Source organism: Cupressus sempervirens, chromosome 9 (genome assembly GCF_028749045.1).
Source record: "Cupressus sempervirens isolate cs-2001-9-10 chromosome 9, ASM2874904v1, whole genome shotgun sequence".
NCBI classification, from domain to species: Eukaryota; Viridiplantae; Streptophyta; class Pinopsida; order Cupressales; family Cupressaceae; genus Cupressus; species Cupressus sempervirens.
Window position 1 is genome coordinate 40,708,703 of NC_143126.1, and position 24,138 is coordinate 40,732,840.

Genomic DNA, 24,138 nt, shown 5'->3' on the forward strand with positions numbered 1-24,138 from the left:
TGCCAATGGCTATGGAGTAGCTGTGATATTGCTATCAGGATTTAACTGTGTGATTTTGAGTCAAACTCATTGGCCCATGTTTCATGAGTAGTGATTCAACATGAATCCATCTCTCAAAAGAATAAATGGAACACTTAGCACTCATTGGATTTAGGTGATGCTCATAGGGGTGAAGCACCGGGACTTCCTGGGAGGTCACCCATCCGAGTACTACTCAAGCTTAAGTGCGCTTAATCTCAGTACATGCTTTTATAGCTATTATATAGCTTGATCTCTACCACTCCTACTTATCTATGGAGTAGCTATTTTAATTCCCATGAAACTGAAATCTCAGTACATGCTTTTGATTTGATGATAAAATTTAAAGGATAACTATGATCAATTTTTCATTTTACATTACAAGTACAAGCAGGTACAATTCAAAGATCCAGACCATCAAGGTCAAGCAATCTAAAGTATGGTTTGCCTTCGTACTTTTTTTTTTTTTTTTAATGCTTAATAAATCAATGTTGTTTTGGAGTTAGATTATGTGTGTTGGATACCTAGTAATGCAAGTGTCTAGCATTGTCAAGCACACACTTGAAGTTTCTATAAACTTAATGGTCTGGGTCTAGGTAAATTTTAATTGAATTTTCCTTTTGTACAAATGTAAAATACTTGTTTCTATAAAATCAAGGTGAACTTTGATCTAATAGGAATTGAACAAATATATGATAAATTTGTGTGTTAAATTAAATTTGTGTTTTAAGCAATTTTAAATCTACAATGTAGTAACTTTTTGTATCAACATTCTGAATCACTCTTTATGATCTATTAATTTCGATGAAGAACGGTAAAGAAAAATAAATCACTTTTGAGAGAGAGAGAGAGAGAGAGAGAGAGAGAGAGAGAGAGAGAGAGAGAGAGAGGTGTGGATGTATCTTGAATTGCAACGTAACTGATTTATTTTCTTCATTTTGATAATAGATCACATTGGTACGAAATATATTGTCACACGATCTAATTTGTAAACTAGATGGCCCAAAATATATGTTATGTATACCTAATATCAATAAGTTTGTGTGTTAAGCAATACACTTCCTCTATTGTTTCTCATTTCTTTGTAAATGTTTAGTGTACTCATGTCTCCCTGAATTGATTTGTGAGTATTATTTATTTTTGTGATCTATCTTGTAGAAAGGTGACTATTTATATGATAGGATGGTAATTTCACTTCAAAGCAATAGTGATTATGTTGAACTTTAAATTTTGAAGTGATTAATGCCTTCATTTATGTGATGTCAATGTTTTATGTATCTATGATCATTTTTAAAAATATAATGGATTTCAAATGAGGATTTCTTTACATAAAACTATATATGACAAGTAAATTTTCTATTGGATTAGTCTATTCAACATATGTGAAGAAAAAGAAATGGTCAAAATGATGACAAATCTTCTAATTAAAACCTAGTTTCTTAAGTGTCTTTATGATATAACTCAAGTGGCTACATTTGATTTAAGACTACCCATTTTTAAATATCCAACATTAGTCAAATATCCCTTGATTTTTTCTACTGTTTCTTGGAATGAAGAATCATTAGTAGGAGTCAAGATTTTTGAAGTAAATGATGCGGCTTGTGACCACTGAGGCAATCACCTATCTCAACATGCTAATACAAGATAGCGGTGATATGACACTCCACTATGACTTTTGGTTTCATAATACATGAATAATTTTGTATATCTAGTATCATTATAGTAACAAGGACTTCAGTGATCTAATCCTTTATAGAGAATAGAGTCTAAAGTCTTTGAGATTCTTAGTTAAATACATATAAATTAAATTTTTTCAAGTAGGATTATCTAAAGGAAGTGTTGAATAACTCATGCCGTATATATATTGTTGAATAATCTAAACTCTGACAAATTAATTGCATGCACACACATCTCATAAGGGTTGAAGAGCTCACCCATTTTCTCTAGGTAAGTTACTTAAAATGAATATCATGTGTGTACATACAAATATTTGTATACTAAATAATTTGTACAAATATAGAATTACTTCAATTTAGTATATTGCATTTCCTTATAATTAAACACTCTATTTGAGCCCTTACTGTACTATAGTGTTCAAAAGACCACCGTACAATCGAACCTAAAAATAGAATTGATCAGACTTACAGATTATGTAAGCCTAATATCATTAAGCTTATTTGTGTTAAGAAATGTACTTCCTCTTTTGCTTCCAATTTTCTTATAAAGGTTTGTTATACTTTAGTCTCTCTCATTTGGAATTATTATAATCTCACTTTTGTGGAAAGTTGATAATATTAATGTGAGGGGATGATAATTTAACTCTATAGGAAATGTGATTTATGTGGAACTTTCAATCTAAAAGTGTTTAATGCTTACATTTATATGATGTCCAAGTTTTATATATTTATGAGTGTGATCATCTAAAATACAATAGATTTCAAGAAAGGGATTCTCTAAATTAGGCTATAGATGATGTGTATATTTAAATTATTTTACTTAATTCATGGAGAGAAAAATAAATGGTAAAAATTTATGGAAAATACCCTAATCAAATATTCTGACGTTCAAAATTATGGCAAATACTCTAATTAAGGATTGGTTTCTTTTGATTGATTATCTTGTATCTTTTTCAAGATATTGTTTTCCTTTAATTATATGTTTTCGACTCAAATTCAATGGTAAATGGTTCTCTTTCTTCTATTTGACATTACTATTTCAAGATCAACTTAACACATAATTCATCAAATTTAATAGTTTTTAATTTATCTGAAATATCAACTCCCCTTACAAATGATTGATAAGATCTTATATAAGTTTGCAATGTTATTTGAATAAAATATTTATTATCCATATTTCCAAATGAAACAACTCATTTTTCTTTTCTTTTTAATTTACTTAAAAATGAGAGACTATTTCTTCTGAACCTGATAATTTCATATTGTACAATTGATGAGAGATATGATCCATAAAACAATTTAGTTTTGAAATATTATTTTTAAAAAATTGTCATACATTCACTCTACTTTTTTCATTTCAAACTTTTGGAAAAACTTGTTCTAAAAGTCTAAGATTGATCAAAGTTGTTGCCATCTTGTCTCTTTTATCCCCAATTATTTGTTCTCTTGAAGAACTTGTTGATCTTTGTACATTCCCAATAACAACATCATAACAATTTTGAAATGTTAGAGATGTCCCCATTTTTTACACCCAATCATAATAATTATTTTGATTTAATTTTACTTTGAATAAAGCAAAGTAACATCTTTCCTTTTTGAATGAGGAAAAGAAATCAGAAAAATTCTCACCAAATTTATATTGAAATTACTTCATAGGAAAAAGTTTTTGATGCTTCTCAACTAGATTATAACCTGTAGAAAACCAGAATTTCACACTCTCAAATCACTACCCAAGATTTTGCTCTAATGTCGTGTTAAAAAAGTTAGCTAAAGAGACATATTTTCAACATAAAATGTGAATAGTAGTCATTCATAAATAAAATAAATATTGGAAAGATATGCTATAGCATAGAAAGATTCAAAAAACTCCATTGTTCGATTGTCAACTGCATGCATTGTCTATGTCCCTACAATTTGAGCTAACAGTAAACTACATAAAAAGAATTCTGACAAATGTATGGTGGTGGTGGATATAAAGGTCTTCATAAATACTGAAGGTTAATTTACACAACTGAACTTAAGTTCAATTGAAATGGTTATCCCTTGAACATTATATAGTGAGGAAAAAAGTGAAGTCAATTTTGATTATTTCAAATTATTAACAAAACAAAAATAGTTTCTTATATAGCTTCTATGTCTAGTTTTACTTGCAATTTTATGCTTCTTAACCACAGCGAAAAAAATTGTCTATTTTATTGTTTTGTTCCTCTACTTTATGTAAAGCTCTCGTTTATATAATATGTTTGACAATGTAAAGGCATTAGAACTTAAGCAATGGCTTTATAACCAGCTTACTCTAGCCATTTCTCTCTCACTATCTACATAGTTAAAGTAATTTTATAAGATTACTAAAATAAATAATCTTTCATTGTTTATTATATAGATGATTTGTATTGTATTTCTTATGCAAGATGTTGCTCTCTGCTATAAAGTCAAATCAGACAGTAGCACTTATATACAGGATAGACATCGACGTTGTTCCATTAAGAAAATAAAATAAAATGTTTTCCCTACACATTTCACAATAGGGATAACTTTAAGGAACCCTTGAAGAACTGGAAGCATAATGTTCAGATCAATGTGGTCTCTTTGTTTGTTTGTTTGGATTTGCGAGGACATGATCTTAAAAAAAAATAAGAAATGCTCAAAACATTATTATATGAAATAACACATCTCAATGTGAAGAAAGCCCATTGGGCCTGCACCTCTAGTGTGGCGTGTGATGCAATTTTTTTTAAATAAAAATTTGCAAGGAAATTGAGGCTGTGAAAAATATTGATGAAAGCTTCTAGATTGGCTGTTTTGAAGACTCAAGGGCTCGGTTTCAAATTTTTGGAAAGATTTGGTAAGAAGCGTAGTCATAAATGATCAGGTTTTTTATTTACTCTGCGCATCTCTACCCTCCATTTCTTTTTCGATGATGTTATTGCTCAGTATTTGTTACTCTGATTTATAAATTGATGTTTTATGCTTTACAGTTAAAACAAGTTGAAGCTCCATCTAATTTGTTCAAATATCTGTGTGATGAACTAGCAACCTTGAGTGTCATCTATCTACATGTAAGTCTTAGCTCACCATCAATGTTCCCACTCATTGAATTAATTTGTCTTGCTCCCTTCTTGTAGCTCATATTTGCAAAACCTTAGACTTTTAATTTTGCTTGTTTTAAAAGGTGCTAGCTCAATGGACGAGCACCTGCATTACAAGTAAGGGGATGGTGGTTCTAATCCATCGCACCTTAACATTATTTAATTAATTATATTGCAGTTTATATTAAATAATATTATTTTTTTAATTTATTATTTTATACCATCTCATCTCTAATCATCTTCACAAAGACAATAAGCAAGATTAAAGACATAATTATTTGTATAAAGATAAAATTAAAATTATCTCTAAAAGACAATAATAGTATTGTTCCTTATTGTCTTTATAAGACAATGATTTATGACAATAGTTTAAAACACTCACTTAAAGACAATAGCTAATACAATACACAACTTTTTTTTGTATGACGGAATAAATACATGAGTCATATCAAAGCTTAGCTTATTTACTTCTTTATAAATCAAACAAGATACATTAGTTGTGTCATCTTGCACTTTGGATATAGTGTTCATTTTTTGTGTTTAGAGGTTAACCTATGGAAGAAAGAAGTGTTCATATCCCCTTGAGTGTGACTCGCTGAATTCGTGATCTTTGTTTCTAGAAATTCTTTTCCCTCCCCACAACTTCCTTCCACTTATGTCTTAGCTTCCTTTATTCCCAGATAGTTTCCTCAAAGATGTCCCCATTAGCCATTGTGATATGAAAATCCTCAAGCTTTTTCTTAATATCCTTTTTCTTCTTAAAAATATCTCCAAAGGTTGATTTTCTCTAACTACGCACCTGTATTTGAATATTTTCAAGCTTGCTTACTATTCTATGCATGGTCCTCACTTCCACCCTCATGTTCCACCATTGTTTAATGCAATCTCCAAATTTGGGGTGAGAGTGCCACATAATTTCATATATTAAGGCCTTAAAACCTAGATAATTATGATTTTCCCAACTAAATATTATCATGGAGTTCAAAGATATTATCCTCGAGATTTCTTACAAGGAAGAGAAAGGGAGAATATCCCAACCCACCAATATCAGGACTCTATCTAACCTTACCTAGATAAGGTTTTTTCACATCTTTTTATTAGACTAGGTGAAAGGAGAACCTTGGAGATCAATATCAGGGAGGTCGTTGTTCCTAGGGAAGTCACTCACATCATACATGCTTGTAGAGTGATCCTCAAATCCTCTAAATTTCTTAGAATGGTAAAGAGACATGTTAATGTTGCTAACACATATTGTATTATCAACCTGTAGAGATCCTATAGCCCTAGAGGCCTCTTCCCATACATGGAGCCTTCCAACCCTAGTGTTGGGGGCATAAAAATTAAGAGTGATTTATAAGCTTTAACGTCAAATTCCACAACAAGGAAATGGGGATTTGAGATAACCTCCCTACCCAAAACCTCATTGGGGTACCATATAGTAGAAATACCTCCAAAAGTGACATTTACTTCCCTATAAGAATAGTTAGCACTGGCCAAATGTAGGCCACCTATCTGTCAAAATTCTTAATAGTCATCTTAACTTCCTCAATAAGTATGACATATGATTTATGCTTAGCAATCTTCTTCTTAATAATATATTTCTTCCTGTGTCTATTAAGCCCTCTCATATTCCAAGAAATAATCTTCATTACCTATGTCTCTGACTATCCTCCAAGGTAAGTTGAATGCCTTGATAAATATTCCTTGTAGTTGCTTTTATCCCGATAGACTTCTCTAGTGGAAGTCTCCCAACCTTAGAATGAAAGTCCACATCAGCTTTAATTATTTTGTGGGTCCTTCCTTTCACTATATTTCACCTCTTATAAGGGTCCACCATATCTAGGGTGGGAGTCAATAGGTAATTCATTCTTGGCATAGATGAGGAGAACACTTCCTCACTAATTGGAAGAGACACCATTAGGGAGCTTATAAGTGAAGCACATTCCCCCCACATCTTCCATCCTGACTCCCTCCCTTCAAGTATACTCAACATATAATCATCCCCATCCTTAGGATCCTCCTCTACAATATTTGAGTCTACCACCAAAAGTTCATTCCTTACCTCGTCAACTGGGAGAACCACGTCCTTCCCCTCCAAGCGCTTAGAGTGGCAAACCAAAGGATCCAATGTCCCAAAACTCACTAGGGAAGTCCTTTCCAAGTTCTAACTCCCTTCTTTCATAATTCCTCCATGTTTGAGACTCTATGTGAAATATGACCAATTTGTTTTCATGTCAAACATGCTAAAATAATTATACCATTGTACTTTCCTTTTCCTCTTTGTAATCTCTTTGCTAGTAATGCCTCCAAATATTTTTGTTCTCTTTCTTTAGCTAGGATAGTATCATAATCATGACGTCTTTTAGAACTATAAGAAACTTATTTTCCTTTCCTTGATGAATCAACGGTTAGGGATGCTTTACATTTTGATTCTATTCTAGGCATATTATTATCAAAATTGCTTAACTCAAAAGCAGTAAGTTTTCCAACCAAGGAATATAAAGTTACATTTGTAGGATTAATAGACCTCAAGTCTTGTATAGCATGTACTCCAATAATATAATTTGGAAGTAGAATTCTCTAGATTTTTCTTACCACTTCATCTTCTCCAAGTTGACCACTAGCTCCTTTTCTTGCAACAACAACCTCCTTTATCCTAGAGGTGTATTGAGAAAAGTTGTCACCTTCTTTCATTCTCATTTCCTCACAATTTTTTGAAATATCATCCACCTTAGCTCTCTCAACATGACCATTACTTTCATAAAGTTTTATCAACGTATGCCACATGTCTTTAGCATTGTCCTTGATATCCACAAATTCAGCATCATACAAAGTACTTTCTATCTCTATCATTACATAGTTATGCTCCAATATTTCCTTCCTCTTTTTTTGAAGTTAGGGTTCTAATAGGTTGAATATACTTGGTTGTGAGATTATCTAATGTTTTCTCTGCAATACCTAATAGATACAGATTTATCATGCTTATCCATGTAGAGAGATTATCCTTACTGAACTTAGGTATCTCCTTCCCATGCATATTTATAACTTTTTCACAAGTTGTTAGGATTTCTTAGTTAGGGAACTAGAGATTTGACGCCAATTGTTAATATAGACCTAATTACTTAGAGGGGAGGGGTGAATCAATTAGCAACAAATTTCTACTTATTTAAACTTTTTAAAACTTAGAAATACATTCACTCAAAAAGTAATGTAAATAAAGTTTCAGAAGATGCAACCACAATAAATCAACCATACAATGAAGACATAATATTTATCTCGTGGAGACCCAGATTGGTTGAAAACCATGGTGTGAGATGATTCTCACAAGATTTGTACTCTTCTAGAATACACCTTGTTAGAATCTTGTTTGGTTAAGGGTTACAATAGAACTATTAGGTGCTACCTAGTTAAGGGATTTACCTATCGACCTATTAGGTTCTTTTTCCTATAAATAAAATCCTAGATAGAGGACTTTAAACACTGTATTTGAATGCCACCTTGTCAGAATATTTGCGAATAAGAATATGTTAAGATCCACCTACTCAAGGGATTTAACTATTCTAATGGTTAGAAAGAAAGAAATGCAATGATCTGCATAATTGCACTACCTCTACATGATAGGATCATATTAAGCTATGAAACTCATCTTTATACTGGATATACTCTTCTCTATCTTGATCGCACTTGATTATGTTACTTGCTTTAATGTTAGTGAATCCTTCACCAACTTACAATCAACAATTTTCTCCTTCATCGACTTTCTATTATGTAGAATTCCTTCCATTGCCTTGGAACAAAACCTAGATCTAATATACAAATGATACAGACCAAATTAGATAAGATACAATGAATCAAACAACTCGTAAGTTATTTTTCTATTATCGCATTGGTTAACATTTGAATTTCACCTTGGAAATTGAACCATTTGATAAACCAATTTGACCAAAAATAAACATTATGAAAAGTCCTCCTCAAAAGCATACCACAAGTAATGTGATGTCAAATCCTTTGCACAATTCATGAAAATGCCTCACTACTTTACAAAAAAATCACCAATCTCAATAATATTTTTTTTTATCTCTTCACCAATCTACAAATCCTCATTGTCTATTCAAGAACTTGTTCTTTTTGATGTCTTCATCGCATTAACATCACTTCCATTCTAACAAACTACCTTTACATGTGCATATTATAAGGTTCTATCTTAACCATGTCATCTAGACATTGTTAACAATCATTTCTTATGATTAATCCAATAAATAATATATATATTTGAAATAACATACAAATCAATTAGTTTTATTGCTTGACCTTTTTTGCAATATCTTAGTTTGATCTCATTAAACTTAACTTACTCAATTATTCATATCAATAGGTTCTATCATAAACATAACTTATTCAATTATTCATATGAATAGGTTCTGTACATTTTTCACTAAAAAATGCATTGTAGATAGCTATAGACATGAAATTCCTAGATTTAGAGTTATGGCAAGATCCAACATTCCACTGACAGTTAAAATCAGATCCAAAATTCATATTCCCTCTTTTTATTTCAAAGTGAATTCTTTCCTTGTATTCTCATGTTACATTTACTTTCATAATTAGATACAATCTTTTTAATCATGTATCACATTTGCATATCATATTACATATCAATCACATTATTCTTTGGGGTTCCAAAAACCTCATTTTTCTTAGATGTTACCTTAATCTCGCCTAATTTTATTTTACCTAACCGACCTCACGTTTATCTAACCTAATTTCTCCTTTGCCGGTCTTTGTCCGAACCTATAGTTAGTAAATAGTTCCAAAGAAGAGTTGGTATCGAGTCGTGGTCAGAAAAATTAGTTTTGCAAAAAAGGATGCAGGGTTTTGCAATTGAAAAAGAAATGAATCCAACTCATAAGAGTCAGAATAGTCTGACAAATGAGTTAGGGTCTGTTTGGTTTGTGGAATTTAAAAAACTGGGATTTCTACAAATGTTGGTTTAGCCAAATCAAGGTTTTCGAAATCTTCATTCCAATTTTTGGGATTTTACTTGAACTGTTTCTTTCACTCGGAAGATGCATGTGAAGACATATTTTTATGCGTAAGCTTGGAGTTGAAGGCAAATTTCAAAAAGTAATCCAATCTATTGTTTTTACACTCCTTAAAAAATATAACCAAGATTTGATTTTCAATTCCCACTTGCTAGTAGGAAGTTGGAAAACCTGGTTATGAGGCAAAAATGAAAGTCCAGCATGCTAATTCAATTTTGCCAATTTTGAAACAAATGTAAAAAATTTCAAATCCAGATTTTGAAAAAGCCAATTCCTATCATCGTCCATGAACCAAACGGACCCTTAGTGTTTTGCGTAGTAACTTCCCCGCTCACTAATCTGATAATTTTTCTCGGGACTCCTCTTTATAAAAAAACTCTGCAAGGAGAATCCTGCATCGAGGACATATGGCCGATATGGAGACACAAGAAGAAGAAGAATGCATAGTTCACATCCAAGACAGTCCAGGGCATGATGAAGCTGCATTCCAATAGGATGCAGAGTGCATTAATAAATGGCTAGCTGATGCCAAGAAGAAGCCAAGTCTCTTCTACATGGACGAGCATAACATTTATCCTGCGCCGGTGTGTTTGAAGAATGACAACACTGTGTCATTCTACCATCTTAAAGAGATCTCATTCGGCCCTAGGCATTTCGGCTTCCGTCCCAAACATTCCCAAAACGAGCAAATTGATGATGATAATAGCTTAGAAGATTTCAAGTCAGAAATCGCGTGGAATTTTGGTGGCCTAGAATAGTTTGTGGGGAAGCTAAAGAGCGAGGAGATGTACAAAAAAGCAGAGGAAAGCTATGGTGGAACAGGGATGTGTCCCGAGATCCTTGCATGGCTGCTCGCGAGAGATGGTTGTTTCGTCTTAGAAGTTCTCGACGGATTTTCGGTAGAAGTTCTGACGAAATCTGAGAATGGAAGCAAGACCGTGTTGCAACATATTCTCAATAGGAATAATCACCACGCTTTATTGAAAGACATGGTGAAAGATATGTTCAAATTGGAAAACCAGTTACCGTTGTGGGTTTTGAAACAAATTAAGGAGAGAAAGGAAAGAGTAGTGCAAGATAAATTGTTTGAGCACCCTCTGAAAAGTTTGTCTCCAGTTGAAGTAAGGGAAGTGATTAGGAGCCGGGAATACAGAAGAGAAACTCATCTATTGCATCTGCTTGGTGAATATATGGTCGACAATGAAAAGGATCAAAAGCATCAGAATATGAAAGATGAGGAAGCAGATCAAGTGGGGAACAGTAAGAACCGAGGTCATGAATACATGATTAATACGGGGCTTGTGATATGTGTTCTACCAATCATTGTATTAATATGGGTTCTCCTGTCCCCAGTTATCATCATCTGGTTTATGTGGTTGGTCATATCGTTGTTTTGGGAATGGTATTAGAACTACAAGTGGGGTGAAGCAGACAAGGATGATCATCACGTTCCTACTGTGGAGGAATTACGAAGAATAGGAGTGAAATTTAAGAAACTGGATCACAAAGGAATCAGCCACATATACTTCGACTGCGAGAAGTCAACTCTATACCTGCCCAAGTTCACAGTGGACGACAAGTCGGAGGTGATTGTGAGAAACCTATTGGTGATGGAGACGCACTGGATAGATTCGCAGAAAATCATAACGAGGTGCGTTGTGCTCATGAACGGCCTTGTGAACACCGCTGCTGACGTGTCCCCGTTGAGGCAAGAGGGCATCATCTCCAACAAGCTTGGAAGCGACGATGACGTGGCTCGCCTATGGAACTCTTCTGCTATTCCCGCCACCGACACACCAAGTTATGGACCCGTTGAGGATGCTGCGAGAGGTATAAATGATTACCGAAAGAAAGGGCTGAGAATTCTGTCGGCTCAGTTCAGGAGAGTCCATTGTTCGAAGCCATGGCGAGTGGCCTTTTTTCTTGGAGGTATCTCCCTGCTCTCATTAGCAATCGTGCAAGTCGTTTGCTTGTTTCACAAATGTCAGAAAGGTCAGAGAGGTTAATGCCAATGGCTATGGAGGAGCTGTGATATTGCTATCAGGATTTAACTGTGTGATTTTGAGTCAAACTCATTGGCTCATGTTTCATGAGTAGTGATTCAACATGAATCCATCTCTCATAAGAATAAATGGAACACTTAGCACTCATTGGATTTAGGTGATGCTCATAGGGGTGAAGCACCGGGACTTCTTGGGAGGTCACCCATCTGAGTACTACTCCAGCCTAAGTTGATCTGATTAGGATCTAGGACTATTACAGAGGAATGCTAATTTATTACATAGAATTAATTTAAAACTTTTAACGAATCAAATTAACGTAAATGAAATAAGAGAACAACAAGATTAAGCTGATAAAAGAGACAATGAGAGAAAGAAGATGTAAACAATTTGATCTCGGAGTTCATCTGTATGGACTACGTCTCCGGGTCCAGCTCCAATAGGGGGACTGATCCAATTTGCTCCAAAATCAATCACAAGTGTTCAAGATCTTCCCTTCAAGCACAATTGCAGCATTACTCTCCAATGTGCAGGAATAATCATCAAGTCTTCAAGATCATAATCTCCTTCTCATCACATGGATGCGTTTCGAAAGCCTACTACCCCCATTTTATACATCAAATTTAGCCAAAAATGGGCTAAAACAATTAACCAACATAATCTCCCATTATGATTACATATTTCGAATTTGCCCCTTTTACCATTATTTTGTTATGATCTCACACCAAAATTAAGGGTTTGTTTTCAACAAATACCCTTATTCAAGTAAGATTGGTCGGATTTGTTATGGATAGATAACAACTCTTCCCTTAATATTCTATATACCATAAATAGCCCATTGGTTGGCCTTAATTTTAAGAGGCCTATGGTTAGGAGTTCAACTCCCATTATCTCATTCCTTTAATTCGAATTAAATAGCTATTTTAATTTGAATTTGAATGTTTTCCCTCTCTTTATGATTTCGTGATGTCATGCTGACATCATCAAAATCCATACTTTTGCTTGAATTTGAAACCATCATAACTTTTATATCCGATCTCCGTTCTTGATGAAACGAATGCCATTGGAAAGCTTTTGACAAGCTCTTTTATTTGGAATCCATTGTCAAATACTTTTGAGATGATTATTTTTTCAACCTTTTATGACCTTTGGTCCCAGTTTGACCATTTTGACCAGTCATAATTTTTGCACTTGAACTCCAATTTTGATCGTTTGAGTTATGTTAGAGTAAAAATTGTGAACACTTGTAATGATGTTGATTCTTGGAGCATTGGGGACATTTTACTTTTCAGTAATTTTTATCACCTGGATCAAGCCTCCCCACTGAAGAGCTTTTGGACCTCCGAAAGTTTGGATTACTCAGAAAGAATGTGAGGGTATAGTTCCCTCACTTTACCAATCTCCATCCATCTTGCCTTGCTTGGATGCATCCCCTTCAATCCCACTCGGAGGTATTCAACTGGTCCTCTTCGTGAAGTTTTGACATTCCTATCAAGGATGACATCTTGTGGCAATTCTGACATGTACTCTGGTGAAAGGTCATCAACTGATGGAACCTGAACACTAACGTCTTCATCCAAGATCATTGGAGGCTCATACAACTTCAGATTCTCAACATTGACAACTGAGTAAATTTGCATGTACCAATCTTCTCTAAGATTTCAAAAGGACAATACCTGATAGGCTTGAGCTTCCTTCCTTCACCTTGCATTCTTTCCTTACTGATATGTAACCAAACTCTGTCACCAACTTGGAATTGGTGATCAATACGATGCTTATCATGGCGAGCCTTGTATTTTTCTTGGCTCTGCTCTAACTGTGCTTCTACTGCCTGATGGATTGCTTAGACCTTTTGGATGAATTTTAAAGCCTTTTCTACATCATGGCGTCCATCTACAACATCGTCCTTCCCAAAAGCAAAATCCATTGGTGTCTTAGGCAAGTAACCGAAGCAAGTCTCAAAAGGAGACCTCTTTGTAGAAGAGTGTGCCTCATGGTTGTAAGCATGCTGCACATAATGAAGACTTTCATCCCATAGCTTAGGATGTTTGTTGCAGTAGCCTCTAAGTAGATGCACAACTGTCCTGTTCACTACCTCTGTCTATCTGTCGGTCTGTGGATGGAAGGCTGTACTCTTCTTCAACTTGGTGTCCATGAGTTCCCACAAAGATGACCAAAATTCCCCTAAGAATCCAGAATCTCGATCTGATACAATAGAAGTGGGTAACCCAAAATGAACCCATACATTTAGAAAGTACAAATGAGCAATCCATTTAGTAGTAACTTGCTTTTTACAAGGCATTAAAATACACATTTTGTTGAACCGATCAACTACTACATACAAATAATCATGACCCTTTCTAGACATAGGTAAACCTCCCACAAAGTCCATAGACACACTTTCCCATGGACAAGATGGTACAGGTAATGGTGTGTACAAACCCAATTTCCTATTACTTGGTTTGTTGGTTGCACACATTACACATCCTTTTATATACTTGGTGACCGTTTCCTGCATATAAGGCCAGTAACAATATTTCTGCAATTGAGCTAATGTCTTACTTACCCCGAAATGCCCTGCAATCAAAGAAGTGTGTGCTTCACGGATTACATGTGCATGTTCATCTTTAGGAATGCATAGTTTTCCCAAGTGGTACAAAAAATTGTCCTGCACATAGTAATCTTTCTCTTCCACATGTTTACCCTAGATTAAAGCTGCATAGATATCCTTATAGTTCTCATCGTTAGCATATTGTTCTTGAAAACTTTCATGAACCATAGAACTATTTTGAAGTATTATCAAAGCATTCTGAATAGGAGGTCTAGATAGCATATCTGCTACTTTGTTATGGGAACCCTTCTTATACTTAATTACCAAATGAAACTATTGTAGAAAACCCATCCACCTAAAGTGCCTACTTTGTTGCAACTTAGATTGTGAGTGCAAATATTGCAATGGCTGGTGATCAGTGTGGATTACAGTTTCTTTTCCCATTAAGTAATGTTTCCATTTTTTAACACTTTGAACTAAAGCATAAAGTTCTTTATCATATGTAGGATAGTTACTTACTGCTCCTGAAAAAGTTTCAGAGTGGTAGCAGACTGGTTTACCTCCTTGCATGAGTACAGCTCCCATGGCAAACCCGTTTGCATCTATCTCAATCTCAAACCGTTGATGTAAATCAGGTAGAGCTAACACTGGTGCAGTACTCAACTTTTCCTTTAAAGTATCGAAAGCCTTCTATTGCGGACCTCCCCACTGAAAAGTTGCCTTGGTACTGGTTAATGCATGCAACGGTGATGCAATGAAAGAGAAGTTTGCAATGAACTTCTTCCAGTACTGAACTGCACCTAAGAAACTCCTGACTTCTGTAATTGTACTTGGCTTAGGCCATTTTACAATACATTCAACCTTCGCAGGGTCTACTTTCAACTGACCATTGCCTACGACATAACCTAAGTACACTAAAGATGTCTTTGCAAATTCACATTTTGACATCTTTACATATAGTTTTTCTTTTCTCAGTATATCAAATACTTTCTTTACATGAATTACATGATCATCCCAAGACTTGCTAAATACAAGAATATCATCTAAATAGACTATGACAAATTCATCAATAAAGGGACGAAAGACATCATTCATGACTCTCATGAATGTAGCTGGTGCATTACAAAGCCCAAATGGCATGACCAACCACTCAAAAAGTCCCTGTTTTGTCTTAAAAGCAGTTTTCCAAATATCACTTTCTACAATTCTTATTTGATGATATCCACTATGTAAGTCTAGCTTTGTGAAATAAATTGCATGTTTCAACTGATCAAGTAAATCATCAATTCTAGGAAGAGGGTACCTGTTCTTCACTGTTATCTTGTTCAGAGCCCTGTAGTCAACACACATTCTCCAAGTCCCATATTTCTTTGGAACCAACACAATAGGAGAACCACACGGAGAAGTACTAGGATGGATAACTCCTTTCTCGACCAGCTCTTGAACTTGCTTCTTGATTTCTTCATTCTGCAACACTGATAAGTGGTACATGCCAATATTAGGAAGTGGTGCATCTTGCTGCAACTGAATCTCATGTTGTATCTCTCTCTTAGGAGGCAATCCCTTTGGTTCCTAAAACAAGTCATCGTAAGCAGAAACAACTTTGACCATTTCAGCCTTATGTTTTGGATCACATCCCTTAAATGCCTCAGATGTTTCATCTTCTTTGGCTTTTACAAGCATTAACACAAAATTCTTACTAGAGTTGACTAACCTTTTCATTTGACCAGCATTGACTAATGCCAGATTAGTCTTAACCTTATGTGCCCGTACAATGTATTCAATCTTGTCTTTAAACAAATGATATTTATTTTCCTCCCTATAGAAGATAGCCTGGCGATCATACAAATAGGGACTCCCAAGTACAAGACCACAAATATCTAAAGGGACTACATCAGCTTCTATCTCATCCACAAAGTTTGCAGTGATAGCAAATCTTAATTTGCATTGTTTAGTTACTTGTAACTGTGCATCATTGCAAACCCATCCAAGAGGATATGGTTTTGGATGAGGTGTTGTAGTCAAATTAAGCCTTTTAAAAACTTCTTCAGATATCAAATTAACTTGAGAACCAGTATCAAATAATGTATCAACCTTAGTATGCTTGATAACAACTCGGATGTGAAATAATTCATTCCTTTGCTTATCATTCTTAGGAGAAGATTCTTTACTTGTACTTGCACTTATACTAGAAGAATTTGTAGTTGATGTGAGAGATATACCTTTTCCTTTACCTTGAATCCCGGTAGCAACAATCTTTGTCTCATCTTCGGAGTCAAATCCAAGATCTTGTTGAATTACAGCAGCAGTTTTTTGTTTACCTTTGTTTCCACCATATCGCTTTGGCCTCTTTTCAGGATGTAACTTCCAACACTTAGAATCATCATTCCCTTCTTTCTTGCAATGTGAGCATGTGGGTTTCTCACTCTCTTTCTTTACTATTGCTGTCTTTTTACCCTTTCCTTTTCCTTTGGACTTTTCCTCAGACTTAGATGGATTTTTATCAGACTTATCAATGAAAGTACCCTTACCCCTTGATTCTAAATGTGTTGCCTGGACACATACTTCATCCAAATTACAAGGATTTAGGACAAGAATAGAATGCCTTAGGTAAGAATGAAGACCACCTATATACTTGAGTAAGGTGTCCTGGGTATACAATGGGACATTTAATGAAATAGCCTTTTTGCGAAATTCATGGGTGTAATCCTGGACAGACTGACCTTTCCCTTGCCTAAAATGTTGCCAGTTCATCATTAACTGCTGCATATGGCCTAGGGGGTAGAATTGCTTTTTTAAAGCAGTAACAAATTCTGACCAAGACAAACTAAACTTACCATGTTGTGAAGTTTCATCTCGAGACCTACTCTCCCACCAAGTTAGGGCTACACCACCTAAACGAAGAGTGGCTAACTGAATTCTGTCAACATCATCTACAAGGTTTTGAACTCTACGGTAGACTTCTACTTGTTGAATCCAGTCATCTAGTTTCTCGGCATTTAACTCCCCACAATATTTTGGTAAGTCAAACTTTACATCCAACTTAATTCGAGGCTTATGTCCTCCTTTGAAAATATTAGAAGACTCAGAATGGGTAGAAGAAGGAGAAGAGGGTGTTGGAAATATTCAAGATATAACAGTTTACTGAGAGGGGAGGGGTGAATCAGTAAACATAAAATCTTAAATCAATTCATATTAACCAGTAAAATATTTAATCATCTAATCTGCAGTATGTAAACATTCATAACACATAAGCACAGAGATTTTGGTGACCCAGAAACCTTCCAAAATAGAAAGTAAAACTGGGGTGGGGATGAAACCCACAAATCTTCTTTACTGCAGTAGGAAGTTAGCCGGTTAAGGCATACAATGATCACTTCTAATGATCTACCCTGTTAGGAGCATAAAGGATTGTTATATCCACCTTGTTAAAGGATTTGAAACATACTTCATAAGTATGCACTCTGTTAGGAGATTTGGAACAAAGACTGTTAAGTCTACCCTGTTAAAGGATTTATAAAAACTGATTCACCTGTTAGAATGAAACAGTGGATCTGAATACAACTGATTGCTGATAAGATCCGCTACGCTCTGATTGTCCTTGATATGACAGATAAACTTTTCTGCTCCAATGCTGACTTTGCTGAAAACCTTCAAAATTCAGCTTACATGCTTTCGCACACATTCTTCATATACTTCATATATTTCCCATACGTCTAGAATGATACAATACATTACATATATATACCATCCTGGTTAAAATTACATGCAATGGTCGGCTGAATAAAAGTAGACAAAATTTAACTGAGTCGGCCGAATAGCAAAACAAACTCGGTAGAACAAACTTCTTTGTTTACCGACTGAGCTCGGTTAACACTGAGTCCTATGTTAACCGACCGAACTCGGTTAACACTGCATCCATCTTTACTCGGTTAATATTGAGTTCTTAATTAACCAACCGAACTTGGTTAATGCTGAGTTCTTGGTTAACCGACTGAACTCGGTTAATACTAAGTTCTATGTTAACCGACTGAACTCGGTTTACACTGAGTTCTATGTTAACCGATTGAACTCGGTTAACACTGAGTTCTTCTTTACTTGGTTAATACTGTGAGAAAAGTGTTGTCACTAATGGCAAATAACTTTATGCCAACAATCTCCCCCTTTGGCATTAGTGACAAAAACAATTATGTATCAAGGTTTATGTACAGAAATTGACATACATAAAAAGTTTTCAAAATTGTAGATCTTATTAGATGTATGTCTCCCCCATACAATATGCACAGTATTTACAGATCAATACATATATCTTTGCACGGATAGCTCTGAAGTTCTGAAGTTCTGTCTCCCCCTTTTTGACAATAATGCCAAATAACATATATTTACACTGAGATTTCAAAATGAGAAAGAAATTCTGAATGTACCTTGAGAATAAGAGCCAAAGTCTTATCCCAATTTTCTTGCAAAATTTTGCTGGAGGAGAGTGCAATTTGAATTTCTGCAGAAAGTTCAATCATATGATCTGCAACTGAGAAATTGTTGTCATGAATCAATGTTCTGGAATGAGCAATATGCTTTTGCATTGAAGTCATGACAGGAAGAATCATATTCTGGATATCTATGAGAGTAGACCTAATTCTTGCTTCCTCTCTTAGCAATTCTGCCTATTTCTCCGACAAAAATCTTATTTTATGATGATGGGATGAACTTGTATTGAGGTCAGATTGCAGCACTTGGGCACTGACCTTCATATCCTCATCAATTTTATTCAACTTTTCTTTTATATCCTTGGTATACTTAGTAACATCACCGAGTTTTCCAAAAAGTGAAGTTACATTATTAAAAGAATTCTCAAAATTATTCAAAATTGTAGACAATTCTACCTGATTTAATGCAATATGCTGAGCAATGTGCTCAAGCACCTTATTGTCAAATTTCTTCTCTGCCTTTTCAATCAACTTTTCTTGGCCGGAGGTATCCTCATTGAATTTGTTTACAGCCTCTTCCAACTGAATCAAAATGTGTTGAGTAGAATCTACTTCAACACCTATAGCCTCTGTTATAATATTTTTAGCACTCTCAATGATGCTATATTCCAGATCTCTTTCATGCCGTAGCTGTTTCTGCCTAGCCTTCTGCTCTAATAGCTGACTGAGCATTCTCATTTCATCAACTGATGCTGTATCAAGATCTATTTTAGGAAGAATAATGACCTTATCCAAATCAATTTCCTCATCTAGTGTCTTGCTGGAAAACATGTATCTTTTTGCTTTTCCAGCAAAGACTTCATCTTGACCCTTGTGAACTGAGACTATAGTTGATGAGGCAGGGCTGGCTGATAAGACTGGAATAGGACTATGTATAGGAAGACTAAGAGATGTGCAAATGGTATCAAAAATTGATGTTGCTGTACAGGATGGAGTGGAAGAGCTAATAGTTGCCAAAATTTGATTAAGAGAAGTCAAAATTGTAGTATCTGTAGGTACACTTATTATACATTCTGCAGTAGAGGTTGATGTGCATGATGAACTTACTGCAGAGACTGATGGAGACTCGGTTAATGAAGGTGGCTGCAGCTCGGTTAATGAAGTGATTGGCACTTGCATAGATGGTACATGGAGCTGAGAGGACTTACCAGTAGAAGCTATTTCCATAGTTGATGTAACTGTTTTGGATGGAGAGTGTGGAGGAGATGCAATGAGTTCAGCTGCAATTTGTACTGGATCTTCTTCCACCCTTGCTTGTTCTTCTTTCTCCTCCATTTCTTTTTTTAGCCTCTTCTTCCACTTCTAACATGATTGAATGAAGATCCTCTGGAATATCTTCAATATCATCATCATCTTCATCATCATCACTGTTGTCAATGTCATTGATTTCAACCGTATCATCACTGGATTTGTGTAGATGATAGATGTTTTTCCACATATTTGTTGCATCATTTACCACATGCTCAATGTCTTTGACAAGTATCATACAGGTGTGGAATCTAATCATCATATTACCTTCGTGATCTTTCAATGATGCTTTCACTTCAGCATTAGTGAAACTCGGCAGGAGATTCTTCAGTGTCTGCTCATAGATGTCTTTTACAGTCTTGGTTGCAGCTTCCCACTGATTTGCAACCTCTCCAATAGTTCTTTGGAGATCTGGGAGGCTATCTGGTCCAGTGAGTATTTCCATTTACCCATCTTGTTCAGTACCAGTTCCTCAATCTGCATCTTTTCTTGTTCTGTTCTGGTTTCAAACTTCAATGCTTTGAAGTTTGTGAAGCTAGCACCTGCTTCTAATTGCTTCAATCTATCCTCAAATGTAGGTGGAGGCTTAACAAGCACAAGTTCTTTCTTTCCTTGTCTTGTTCTCCTGGAGAAGACTGCAGAGGCTTGCCTTTTAGGTTTGGTGATGATCACCTTGCCTTTCTTTTGTTGAGGCTCCTTTTCCTTGTCTGACTCGATTTCCTCTTCTTCTTCTTCGTCTTCTCCTTTGCCTTCTGTTATCAGTTGGGTTATTCTTCTCTTTCCTTTGCTAATGGCCTGAGGGATTTTAATTTGGAGCTCAATTCTGGCCTTAGCTTGATTATATGTTCCAAAAATTGGTTGCCTTGGGTCTACTGGTTCATTCACCAGTGCTTCTATGATATCCCTGGCTTCGTCAATTTTTATCTCATAGGGAAGAGGTTTCACCCATGCTACTCGAGGCCTGGCTGCCTGAATGTATACCTTGTCGCAATCTACCATGAAGCATATGTCTTCCTTGTACTCTTCAACCAGTTTGGGTGGAATTCGGAACCTATGATTCATCTTTTCCTTAAATTCTTCAAAATAGTTATCCAAAATAATATCAAAATTTTCACCTAGTTCTGCAATGAACTCGTTTATCTGATAAAGAATTGGTATATCTTTTCTCCATACTACTGATCCCTTTGATGGAAAAGATTTCTGAATATAGAAGAATAAACAAATCAAAAGCGAACCAAATTTGCAGGGATTGTTCTTGGAGGTTCTAATGCTTTCCATATTCTTATTGAATTGGGATAAAAGTAATTCTGATAAATCAAATTCTAAATTCTTCTTCACTATTTTGTACGCCAGATCCATAGCTTCAGAGGGTACACTGTTTGGACGGCTTGAACTATAGATTTTGTGAGCAATGACGTGAATGCCAAATCTCAATTCGACGTCAGCTACAGTATTCAGCTTAAGTCCCCTACCATCCCATTCTGCTTGGGTCAGTTTCTGCAATTCCTCCCGACCTAGGGTTTTGGTAGCCTTGGCTTTGCTTAGCATGGGGAGTCCTGTAATTTTGTTAATCATTTTCTTTGTGATGAGCACTGGTTGCTCTAACCACAATTGTCCATTGTGAACTCGACTGAGTACATACCTAACCCATTTAACTTGAAATTTCCTTGGCAAGTGCGAAATGTGGGTTAACCCTTTTGTTTCAAGATGCTTATGTTCGGGTTTTAGGTTTCCATCTATGCTCATTTCACCTAGGGTATTATCAATTTCTAGGTTTCCAAGTTCTTGAATAGAGCATTTAAAATGAAATCTTATATCATTGACAAGAAGTACCTTTGAAGGAATTTGAGATTGGGCACCATTAGGGTCCAGTGATTCTGCAACAGCTGGTGCTAATTTGAAGTTCGGCGCCTTCCATTCCTCTCCTCTAACCAGCATTTCTGAGCCTTTCTTAATCTTAGAGCTTCCACTTCCGGATGCCATTGTTACTTGGTAGGTGAAAAAAAAAAAATTCTGAATTGATTCTTTCGCTCTTTTGAAAAATTCGCTCGGAAATGTCTTAAGCTCGCTCTGAAATTGCAGAAAATACCTTAGCTCTTTGTTCGCAGTAAAAATTTAGATCAAATTTTGCCCCTTTTGATAACAAATTTGCCATAAATGTTTTGGTACGATGGCAGAAGAAATGACAGGTTGTCATCCACTAGCTCGGTAGATATTATCGACTCGGCGATCGAAAGAAAATATTGAAGTACCGACCTTACTCGGTTAGGTCATGAACCGACCTTGCTCGGTTGATACAACATGGTTAATGAAACTTAGTTGTGACCGACCGAACTCGGCAAGGTCTTTTACCGACTCAACTCGGTAACTGCTACTCGGTTAATGAAGCTTTGTTACATCCAACCAAACTTGATAAAGTACTGAACCGTCCTGGAGTCAGAGTGTATCTATAATACTAATTTGATCCATCTTCTTCCTTTGGAGCTGCATAGGATAAATCTTGGAAGATGCAGTTCCAATGTTTCTTATATGAATACTAATTGGAAATGGTAGAGTCACCCACTTCTTGAGTGACACTCCTATCTGACTTATCTTGTTCGGTAGATTTTGGAATCCATTGCTGCTTCATTTGCTTTCGAATGTTATCTGCTTTGATTTTCTTTTCATCTTCAATTCTTTTGATATTCATGCAATTTTTGGCTATATGACCGAGTTCTGTACAAGTAAAGGACCTTACAGTTGTGTCCTTTTTTCTTAGATGATGTCTGGCACAATTCATGCCAGTATGTCCATACTCTCCACAATAGTGACATCTGCACCAGGTATTGTAGTCCCATCCGAATATGGCTTTGACAAGTTGTTCAGCTAGATTGAATGATTTGGATTTACACTGGAATGCCTTGTGACCATGCTTTTTGCATTTGTAACAATTGCCTTCAAATTTTGGTTTTTCTTTACACTCATTTGCCTTGTGACCATGCTGATTGCAGTTGAAGCACTTACCATTGAATTTTGCTTTCCCATTGCTCCAGCATTTGTTTGATGTATGACCTATTTTGCCACAATGATTACAAGTGGATCTTTTATTCCTTTGTTCACCTTGCTTGGAGGATTCACCAGCTTCCTTGTATCCAAGACCAGCTTTGCTTGTTTGTCTTTGAAGATTCTGCTCATTCAATTGATTTACGTCTACCTGAGATTTCATCATCCTTTCATTGACTTGCCTTTCAGAGATTAAGTCATTTTCCAAGCTTTCATTGATTTGTCTTTCTGTTGTCAAGTCATTCTGTAGACTTTCATTTTGTGCTCTGAGAATCCTGATTTCTTCATTTGCATTGGTGAGTTGGTCTATGAGATCTTCATACTGATGAGTTTGATTGCGGATTTCATGACTTCTATCTTCCAGTTCTTCTTGTGCTTTGTTTCTTTGATCCAAAGCTTCACATAGCCTGATTGACTGTATTTCTTGTTCTCTCTTAAGCTTTCTTACCTCTTCTTGCAGAGATCCATTCTTTTCTAGAAGTTCTTTGATTGCTTGGTCAGCTTCTTCTGAATTGCTTGATGGTAACAGGTCTTCAATCTTCACTTCAACATACTGATGATCATTCATTTGTTTTGCAAGATCCTTTCTTCTTTTTAGGGATTGAGAAAGATGTTCCTTTGCTTCTTTAAGTTGAACCATGGCCATTTCAAGATCTAACTTTTCATTTTCTATAACTTTCTCCAATCTGAATATCTCCATTGACTTTGTTCTTTGCTCAAGCTGTCAAGCTTTGTCCTGAGAACCAAGTGAGCTCTGATACCAATTGTTGGAAATATTCAAGATATAACAGTTTACTGAGAGGGGAGGGGTGAATCAGTAAACATAAAATCTTAAATCAATTCATATTAACCAGTAAAATATTTAATCATCTAATCTGCAGTATGTAAACATTCATAACACATAAGCACAGAGATTTTGGTGACCCAGAAACCTTCCAAAATAGAAAGTAAAACTGGGGTGGGGATGAAACCCACAAATCTTCTT

The 24,138-nt window shown here is 35.5% G+C and overlaps 1 protein-coding gene across 1 annotated transcript; it reads left to right on the top strand.

Moving 5' to 3' along the window:
• Window positions 1-10,610: 10,610 nt before the first annotated feature.
• Window positions 10,611-11,831, top strand: LOC149537511 (putative UPF0481 protein At3g02645). The gene is made up of 2 exons (XM_089802338.1): window positions 10,611-11,150; window positions 11,235-11,831. Exons 1-2 carry the CDS (start codon window positions 10,611-10,613, stop codon window positions 11,829-11,831), a joined length of 1,137 nt encoding a protein of 378 aa, XP_089658464.1.
• The last annotated feature ends 12,307 nt before the right edge of the window (window positions 11,832-24,138 follow it).